Genomic DNA, 11002 nt, shown 5'->3' with positions numbered 1-11002 from the left:
TCACTTTTAAACTTCTAATTCGATGATTCGTATAAACGCACATAAATATATCAAATTCCATTCCACTGGAGCTGTTCCTCAAGTAATATATAAAGTGATTTGAGCAATGCATTCTAAATCAAGGGAGTCATCCACATCATCTCGGAAAGAGTCTGCCACCCTTCAAGCTTTCACACTTCATCTGTAAATTAAAATATGTTGATTTGCTACATTCCGTCTCAAAAAATATTGCATATCAATTACAGCGCTTTACTTGGAAATTACCAAATATAAAAGCAGACACTGAAGTTGCAGAATATGAAATGAAATGTTACTTTGCTGCTTCAGTCTTCTTTACAAATCCAATCCAATCACTTTACTATATCTGCAACAGTGAAAGGGGAAAGAAAGGACACATATACAACAAATGTACAAGACAACTACAGTTTTGTTTGAAAAACTTATAAAAAAAGTGCTGCGGGGGTTTGTGAATCGTATTTTTTTCGGTTTTGGCTATAGAATAGTGGTTGATCAGACATAAGGCAGTCATAAGCTGAGAACACTTTCTCTAATCTACCCATATTGGGTGTTTGCTTCCCAATCGGGACTTCTTCTCTTCTAATGCTAATCTTTATAATTTAACGTTCTTTATAATATTTCAAAATTAGACTACCATCTTATGGCTTATCATCTCTGTGCTGAAAGGCAAGGTAGCTACTGAGAATAGTTACAGGGGAATGCAAATTAATTAGTGGCTGAATATCCGATGAATTAAATTAAATTTGTTTCTATCTTTATCAAACTCTGAGTTTAGAACTTTATTCCCACTGCTCCGTTCCTTAGTTACTGAGATGTAAACATGGTAGTGAGGCAGCATCAAGTGATAGTAGAAAATGTGTGTTTTTATGTGGCACTATGCTAGGAGGACATTCGTATCATGCACAATATTTGCTTTTACACATTATCTTAGTTTCAGGAAAATCTGTCCTTACTGGCTAAATTGTATGTCGATTAACACTTTAATCAAGTGGAAACGGTGCAAGCTTTTGAGAGGGCTAATAATTTATTGTATGCGATTTTGTTTCACAACACAAACTCCTATTATATCACTGTGATCTAGGAAGATAGCTTAAAATTAGTCAGAGACTCTGCATCACCTTAAGGAAACTTTACGAAACAAGAGCTCAGTTTCGTTGATGCATACTCAGTAAACAAAGCCCTAGGCAGACAACAGCAGTTGCTGTATCCGCTGGGCTCTGACCTGACCTGGATTTGATTAAAAATAAAAGAAGAAAAAAAAGGCATACCAAACGGGCCGCCTCAGCCCAAGTGCGGTCCTTCTTTTTCCTTTTGTCTTTCATTCTTTTTTTCCTTTTTCACTCAGAATATGTAATTGTTTATTTTGGGGATGAATGGAAAACGGAATAGACAACCAGCAAAGGACTACACTAGCAAACAACATACAGTAGACAGCTCCCCCGCCTGCACCCTCCAGCTGACAGCTCTTCCATCCCCTCCTCCCCTCAGTCCAAAACAATACAATACCCGGCATCCCTGGCGCCGCTGATTCACCCATTCCTTACCCCGCTTCCCTTTCTCACATCTCGCGATATTCCAACGAGACATAACGTCTACAGCGGAATGATTTGTTTTTATATATATAGCAAAGATTTTTTTTCGGGAAATGGGTCATTTTCACGCTCGGAAGGCTGTAACTTTGCTGGAAATGTTTAATTGTTTCGGCACCGATGGTAGGAGCTGTGTGCAGGTGTTGGATGCGCTGTTGCCGTGGTTACAGGTGCTGCTTGGTAACTGGGGACGGTCCCGGAGCGAGACGCTAACACTCAGCAGTTGCTGCACTGATTGACTGGCTGTGGGGTACAGCCTCGGGAAGTGCGTTGTGAGTATCAGAGAAATTAGATGGAATATATTTATATAATTACGTTTTGCTCCCCGCCCCCCAAGAGATTATATATATTAAGCATAGAGCGGATAAAATTTCTCTGATTATTGCTTAGATTCAGCACTGCAGATACAACACAATAGAGCCATCAGGTCAATGTTAGTGTTTCACTGAAACCTCCACGTACAACCTTGTATTCAACTTGTTCAGAATATCATTTTGTTCCTTGCTTTGTTATCTAGTTTTTCCTTTATACTATATGGAGAAATAATTTTCCCGTCACTATCATTAGGTAAAGAGGGTTCTTTTCACTTGCTTATAGAATCATTAGTAACTTTATGATTGATGAAAACAATGTATCTTTGCTTACAGTCATCCACAGTCCTGTGGGTCGTTCCACAGGACTGTGGATGACTTTCTTCCATTTCAGTTTTGTGGATTCTGAGGTGACTGATGAACCTTAGATTTTACCACAGATGAGGCAGCTGGTGCTTGATAGGACATGTGGAGAGACAGCTTATATCCCCCTTCTGCTGTTTGCACTGAGGTTATAATGTTCATTATATGTGTTCATAAAAACAGGATTCAAGGTACCACTGTCACTTTGAATCCTCAAGGGCCGCGGTGTCAGAGTCACTGGAGACAGGCCAGTGCCAGGCCCAATGGAGATGTTATATCAGTCTTCAAGATGTTTTGAGCGCATCAACATAATTAGGAAAGAGAATATTTGGAGAAGGTTTTAAAAAAAGATACTCAATGATAATACCATTTCTGAAAGAATGTCTGTCAGGAAATCACCTGATTTATATACAAGGTGGCAGTTGAGGGGTGAAGCAAAGAGCTGGGAAGTTGATTGGTAAAAGAGATAAAGGGCTGGAGAAGGGGGAATCTGATAGGAGAGGTCAGAAGACCATGGAAGATGGGAAGGGGAAGGAGCACCAGAGAGAGAGGTGATGGGTAGTTAAGGAGATAAGGTGAGGGGGGGAAATAGGAATGAGGAATGGTGAAGGTGAGGAGGAGGTGGGGGTAATTACCAGAAGTTCAAGAAATCGATATTCACGCCATCAGGTTGGAGGCTTCTCAGATGGAATATGAGGTGATGCTCCTCCAACCTGAGTGTGGCCTCATTGTGGCAGTAGAGGAGGCCATGGACTGACATGTTGGAATGGGAATGGAAAGTAGAACTGAAATAGGTCGCCACCGGGAGAATCCAGTTTTTGCAGCAGATGGAGCGAAGGTGCGCAGCGAAGCAGTCTCCCAACCTACATTGGGTCTCACTAAGAGGCTGCACTGGAAGCATTGGATACGACAGATAACTCCAAAAGAGTCGCAGGTGAATGTGTCGCCTCACCTGGAAGGACTGCTTAAAGGCCCGATTGGTTGTGATGGAGGAGGTGTAGGGACAGCTCTGGTACTTACTCCACTTACAAGGATAACTACCAGGAGGGACGTCAGTGGGGAGCAATGAGTGAACAAGTGAGTTGCATAGGGAGTGATCCTACAGATCGCCTACCACCCACTAGCCTCTGTGTCCAGCACATAGTTCTCCATAACTTCCACCATCTTCGGTGGGAACCCGCCACCAAGCACATCTTTCCCTCCTCCCATTTTCCACAGGGATCTTTCCTCATCCAGCTCTTTATCTCTTTCACCAATCAACTTCCCATCTCTTTATTTCAACCCCTACTCTTCTCTTGGTTTCATCTATCACCTGCCACCTTGTACTTCTTCCTCCCCTCCCCCCACCTCCTTACTCTGACAACTTTCTTTCCTTTCCAGTCCTGATGAAGGGTCTCGGCCCAAAACATCAACTGTTTACTCTTTTCCATAGACGTTGCCTGGCCGCTGAGTTCCTCCAGCATTTTGTGTGTGTTGCACTGAGCATACCTGTTGTAATATATTGTATAATGTTTTGAGTTTCAATGTCTTAAGCCATCGAGGAATATATGTAAGTGAAATTGGAGTCCAGTCTTTATCCATTATTTTTTGTGTACTATTTATTTAGTTTGTAATTTCTAGCAATTTTATGTCTTGCTGTAGCTGCAAAACAAATTTCAGATCATATGATACAGTGATAATAAACCTGATTCTGATTTTGAATTCTGTAAATAATACTGGACCAAAGAAATTTCAGATTTTGATGACACTACGCAAAATCATAAATGGTTTTGCTGGAGGCAACAAAAGGATAAACTTTCTAGTGGTTATTAAATGGAGCTTTTTTTTCCCAATGAATTGATGTATTCTGAATGAAAGATACAGTACTGTGCCAAAGTCTTAGGCACACATATATAAACTATGGGTGCCTAGGACTTTTGCACTGTATTTGTCAATGTGGAATGCCGAGTGAGATTGTAAATCTGGTGGATGCAAAATGTTGGGAATGGTGAGGGTGGAACTCTGCGGGAGGGGTATGATACAGGTGGAGTGCAGGAGTGCCCAGAGCGGGGAGGATGGTGCAGGTGCAGACATATGCAGCCCTGAGACACCAGGCAGGGTCATTTGATTACAAACAATTGCTTTATTGATCATTAGAGAATGTCTCTCTGGTGCTTCCTGCTCCCTCCCCTCTCCCGTCCTCTTTTCCCAACCATGTCCCTGCCCCTTTCTCACTCGGAGTCCACAATAGACCTATATGAGAGAATTAGATTTATCGTTACTCACATATGTCATGAAATTTATTTTTTTGCATGAGCAGCAGTGCAGTGCAATACATAAAATTGCTATAGTACATTCTAGTTATAACTATGTGCCAAGACTTTTGCACAGTAGTTTAGTTGGAAGCAAATTCAATAAAAATGTCTGAGAGAATTGGACAAATACTTTTAAGAGATGATATTCCCAGTGTTTGGGGAAGATTGGGATTATTGGATTGCTTTACAATGGGGTTAATAGCTTCCTTCTCAATATCTTCTCATTGTTCAAATGTTAATATACAGATCAGATCTTTAATTTCAGTACAATGACCTTTTTTTACACAAAAACATGATGTTTTTGTATAGGAATCAAATTCACATTTGAACAGAATGGCAAAGATACAATTTTTAAGTCAATCTGACAGTGGACTACATGCTCAACAAAAAGGTAGATAACTTGTTTTAATGTTTTGAAAAAATAAGAAACATAACTTTCATTTATATAACATTATATTGTTGACAAGCCAGCATTTGACTTCAAGAACTCTGAGTCAAAAAATGGCGACTGACATAAGGGGAAAAAGCTCCAATATTTGGAGTTTTGCCTTACAGAAAGAAATATGATAAATATTTGTTTTGAGTGAATTATTCTAGCTCCAAGGGATCGCTAGAGCAGTGTCTTATGCTGAACCCTCTTTTCTGCTCCATCAGTGATCATCATAAATGGAATGGTTTATGGCGCGTGGCTGGGTGGTTAAGGCATTGGTCTAGTGATCTGAAGGTCGCTAGTTCGAGCCTCAGCTGAGGCAGTGTGTTGTGTCCTTGAGCAAGGCACTTAACCACACATTTCTCTGTGACAGCATTGGTGCCAAGCTGTATCGGCCCTAGTGCCCTTCCCTTGGACAACATCGGTGGCATGGAGAGGGGAGACTTGCAGCATGGGCAACTGCTGGTCTTCCATACAACCTTGCCCAGGCCTATGCCCTGGAAACCTTCCAACGCACAAATCCATGGTCTCACAAGACTAACGGATGCTTATTATTATTATTAGTGATCATCATAAGATCAGATCTGAGGGGGTTGCTGATGATTTCACGGTGGTCAATTTCATTCCCAACAAATGAAATGATCTATGGTTACATACATCCTGATCTAAACAATATGAAGACATGGGCTGATAAGTGACAAGCAACAGTTCCACATATAGGTGAATCTCCATCAAGATCTAGTCTAATAGCTTACCCCTGATATTTGATGATGTTTTCATTTTGAGTTCCTTGCCTGTGTCATGAGGGAAGACCAGAAACTCAACATTACCAGCTATGTGAATATTGAGATCCCTTTATACTGTTGCTATGAATCTTCACAGCAATCCAAACTATTTCTACTGCCTTTCAAAGCCTAAGACAGCAATGTGATGGTCCATTCTCCATTTGCTGTGATGAGTGTAGTTACACCAGTACTAGAGAAACATGGCACCATCCAAGTCAAAGCAGGCTATTTGATTGGCACTTCGTCCTTCACCATAAATATTCTTCCCTTCTCCACCATTGCACCTAAAAAGTTAAGGGATATGAGATTAGAGCAGGTAAATAATCTTCTACTGCTCTTATTTGTCATGCTGTGTAGCTTCAGTATATACTGTGAACAGGTTGCAATGCAATTACATGCCAAAAACTGGTCCAACATGAACTCCCTAGCAATCAACCTCTATCACTAAGATATCCAGGGATACTGTTGGAACAGTATCACTTAAATGTTCCGCTCTATGTTCTGCAACATTCTAACTCAAAAATATATAATTATTTCTTTAGCGCTGTTAGATTGAAACACTGGAGTTTCCTATCTAACAGCATTCTGGGAGTATTTTCACCAAAAGAATTACAGTGTGCTGCATAGAGTTGCACGACACTGAAACAAGCCATGCTCACACACGCATGCAAAACCATGCTGACTCTTTTGAATCATCTTTTCAGATGAGAGTAGATCTGGTCCAGGTGTATATTGCTAATCATTGAAGTGGAAGGGCAAGATGAGAAAACAGTTAATAAGACATGCACAATTTTGGTCTTTATTAACAGAGAGAGGTACAGACTATAAATGCGTGGAGGATGTGCTTAATGTATTTAAAAATAATGATCTGTCTTCATTTGAAGCAATGTTTTTCCATTCTGGTTAGTGCACTAGAGAAAAGATGTGGAGAAATTAGAAAGAGGTCCAAAAATCCATTAGAGTAGTTACTGGGATAAGAGACTACTGCTACAAGGATAAATGAGGGAGACTGGAACTATTTTCTGTAGAGAAAGGTGAGGAGTAATTTGACAGTAGTCTATAAAGTTTCAAGTTTAATTATCATTAAACCATACATGAATATAGCCAAAAGAAACAGAGTTCTGCCAGGGCCAAGATGCAAAATGCATTACCAACAGCACACTGCACAAGTAGCACACATGCTTATGATTTCAGAAAAACAAACAGTCACAAAGAAGAAAAATATAATAATATAGCCTGGTCCAGCTTGTACTTCCACTGAGCAAGCACCAGAGAGCAGCACTGCGTGAATACTGGAGAACAGCACCAGTGTCCAGTGATGAGAGAGTTGGACAGAGCTGTACAGAGTGGGTATTATGAGGCAGTTCTCATCAGTGGAAGGGTTGAGGATTTGTAGTCACAGGCATAAAGTAAGGGTACGTGGGATTAAGCATATATCATTTGTGGATTTGTGAAATAATGCTCAGTTCACTCCTGATGAAGTGTAACCTAATTAGTACAGATCCCACCTGCTCCAGAAATTGTCGCAAAATTCAGAAATCTAAATCTGACCCCCTTGCATCATCTGCCCAGCTGCACATTCACTTGTCCATTCTTCTCTTTCTGTATGTGGTATTGGGAGTAATCCTGAGATTACTATATTGAGACGTGTTTTTTTTAACCTCTTATAGCTTCCTGAAATCTGCTTCTAAGGACATTATTCCTCTTCCCACCTGTGAAGTCCAATGTTGGCCACGTCTGGTTCTTCACCCTCTCTCTTCAGGACAAGTGAGTACATGAATTTGTGCAGATTAGAACAGAATTTTAAGTAACCAATTTTACAAGGTAGAAGACCAGAAAGGAAAGGATTGGCATAATCAAATTTAGAGGTTGGCTCATTCTTTTCTGCATATTATATGAATTATTAACTCAGCTGAGGATCACAAAGGATGCTTGGGTCAAGAACTGGTTTGGCCCTGGACATTGTCTATGCTTTAACCAAATTACTGAAGTCAATTTCGTCCAACTATCATGTTCACTGTTTTTTCCAATATAACTCTGCCAAAATATATTTTCAAAGGCATCATTTATCCACGCATATAGACTGTTTACACTGATTGATATCTCTGGCCAATTTGTTAGGTACCTCCTCTACCTAATAAAGTGGACACTTAGTGTATGTTCATGGTCTTCTTCTGCTGTAGCTCATCCACTTGAAGATTCGACATATTGCGCATACAGAGATGCTGTTCTACACACCACTGTTGTAATGTGTGATTATTTGAGCTACTGTCACTTGCTCTCTGCTTGAACCAGTCGAGCCGTCTCATCTGATCTCTCATCAACCACAAAACTGCCACTCACTGGACTTTTTTTTGGTTTTTGCACCATTTTCTGTAAACTCTACTGTGTACATACATCTATTGATGCTTCTGGACACTTCTTCAGTGATGTTCCTGGAATCATCCGGTGTTTCGGGTCTTTCAACGTCATATAACCTCCTCCAGGTGACCCAGCCGGGGCTGACCAGACCCCAGCTTGTGTCCAGGTGGCTAGCTACTTATGACTCCATGGCTCCCCTCTTTTGAGCCACAGCCATCTTGAGGCCCTCTCTGCCACATCGGTGGTACTGCGGATGGCTCTCCTCTTCCTCTCTCCCTCGATGCCCAAGATGCTGAAGGCTCTAACTAAGGAACTGTTCAGCTGCGATACAAAGACTGTTGTGTGAAAATCCCAGGAGATCAGCAGTTTTTAAGATACTGAAACCACCTGTCTGGCACCAACAATCATTCCACAAACTAAGATCCTTAGGTCACATTTCCTCCCCTTTCTGATGTTTTATCTGAATAAGAACTGAACCTCTTGACCATGTCTACAAACTTTTACGCATTGATTTGCTGCCACATGATTGGCTGATTAGATATTTGTATTAAAGAGGTGTACCTAATAAATCGGCTACTGAGTGCATACTCTTGTATCCTGGGTTCTGGATAGAAATGAGTGTCTTATCTGCAAGGGTGAGGCTCAAATTCCATGCCAGCTGTTGTGTACAGTTCACTTACTTAGTTCTTTTTTGTGCATTGTTTTTTTTTTAAGCACTACCCTTTCTGTGAATTTCCCACTGATAATGCTCTACACCTGTAAGACTAACTATTAGGGTCCTTCTCCAAATCTGAACCCCTCTGACTTGTTCCACCCAGAGATCGTACTTCTTTAGAGTAAATGCACTGCTGGATCCCTTTTACCTCAATATTAGGTGCATGTTGGCCCCTTTGTGATGATCCTGAAAGAAGGCTTAAAATCTCCAGCAACTCTGGAAAAAGCTACCAAGTGCTTTCTTTCAAAGGAAATCTGTTGATTTAGTAACGGGCAGTCACTCTTCTATTTAAATATGAGACATCCTTTTATGAGAGTTGTGATGATTGTCTCTTGACCCCATGGTCAAAACCTGTGCTAATTTTGCTTTGGATCGTTGTCAGGGAAAGGGATGAACCTGCCAGTTGTATGACCAAGAAAAGACAATGGAGAGTTTTTTTTTTAACTTTCTGTTTTTGCGTCGTGTCTCTATGAACCTTAGTTTATGGGGTATAGATTAGAGAAGTTAAAAGTTCTCTGAAGATTGATGTCCGGTATCTTCTTTTTGTGATTTTACATTTCCCATTGCAGGCTTAAGCAGTGTTCATATGATATCACTAAAAATTAATCATAGTGGTGTCCCTGGGTTATATATTGATATAGGCAGCTGGGACACAACATCCATGGTTGACACCGACCAACAGAGAGCTCTTCCAATCATATTGGTGCATAGGAGCTTGTGCAATGTCAAACTGTATTAAAGTTTGCTGACAGGGAGCTTTATTAATTTATTCAATATTCTCTTCATTGAAAGGATGTTTCAAGACACTTACTTTTTTTCTCTTGCTTCAGCTCCATCATCTCTTGTTCCCCCATCTCTTACTCCTCAGTTGTTGGAAAAATCAAGACATGTATTATTACCATGTTGTAAAAATTACATAATTTTAGACACCTGTTTTGTTCTGTACTGTACAGCATCTACCGAGTAGTCCAGGGAGGAGAAGTTTTCAATAAGGATCTTGTGTTCTGAGAACAAAGCTCAGGTTTCTTTTGATTCCACCTGAGTCAGCAATGAAAGATGCTTCTACACAAGTAGTCTGGTTGAGTGACTTTATTTAATCCCAAACTAAAAGATCAAAGAAATCAGCAATTTAAGTGGCTTTTTTGAATTCTTAACTAATAAACTTTATTTAGTTTTAAACAAAAAGAAGACTCAAGTGAATTTATTTGACTCTTCACTAATAAATTAAGCTCAAGGTTGCATGCATTTTATCGCAATCTCCTGGTCCTTGGTCACTGGGGTCCCCAACACTTTGACGAGACTTGACGTGATACCCTTGTAATATCCTTGCTGTTATACTCTTCAACGTTTCCTTATCTCCCTTAAAAGTGAAAGCAACTCACTATAAGGCAAGATTGTTAATACTTAATTTACTGGAAATGACCATGGGACAACAAGGAAATCACGAATTCTACTTCACCTTGTCACATGTACAAGATTACATTGTGTATAGCAGTATGTTGTTCTTGTATGCACCACTATTTTGTACTGGTGTGAGGAGCTAAGCATTGAGCAGATTTTGTTTGCTATCTCTGTCTAGTCATCCTTGGTCTGATCCAATGGCTAAAGAGTCATGTCTGACCTTCAGCTAAGTTGACCATAATTTCCTTAGTTGCAGTCATAAAGGAAGAGGTAAAGCACTGAGAATACTGCAGAAAAAAAGGAAGAGAATACGACTGTAGAATATTCTAAAATGTTGATTCAATTAAACCTGTGACCATATTTGTAAATTACTTCTGCATTTTATTGGTGACCTACTATTACTTTCAAAGATTTTTCTGAATACCTGATCAATATTTTTGTTTTAATTTTAATTTGAATCCATATACATTTTATAAGGCTTGTTATTTATATGATACTGAGTCACACAGTGCTGTCTAAATTATATTAAATATTTAGAGTGTTATACTGAATAACTGAATTGGTTGGTCCTCTTCTATCCCAGCATGAACCCACCACCCTCCCTTGACCTGTACATGTTCGTCTCAACAGCTGAGTGCATGTTGCAAGCCTTAAGTGGACGAAAGGAAGAGATGGTTGTCAAAACATCAAAAGCATGTCAAAACATCAAAAGCATATAAGGTGTACGAAACCCTT

The 11002-nt window shown here is 40.0% G+C and overlaps 1 protein-coding gene across 1 annotated transcript in view; it reads left to right on the top strand.

Moving 5' to 3' along the window:
• The first annotated feature begins 1633 nt into the window (after positions 1-1633).
• Positions 1634-11002, top strand: part of LOC134342938 (coiled-coil domain-containing protein 178) — a 361847-nt gene continuing 352478 nt past the window's right edge. The window contains exons 1-2 of the mRNA XM_063041651.1: positions 1634-1879; positions 7461-7557. Of these exons, the coding sequence (XP_062897721.1) occupies positions 7515-7557 (43 nt within the window). The 5' untranslated portion in view covers positions 1634-1879; positions 7461-7514. The remainder of the gene's footprint in view (positions 1880-7460; positions 7558-11002) is intronic.

This window comes from Mobula hypostoma, chromosome 1 (assembly GCF_963921235.1).
Source record: "Mobula hypostoma chromosome 1, sMobHyp1.1, whole genome shotgun sequence".
In the NCBI taxonomy this organism is placed as follows: Eukaryota; Metazoa; Chordata; class Chondrichthyes; order Myliobatiformes; family Myliobatidae; genus Mobula; species Mobula hypostoma.
The sequence above is the reverse complement of the archived record's forward strand: the minus strand, read 5'-3'. Positions and strand labels throughout refer to the sequence as shown.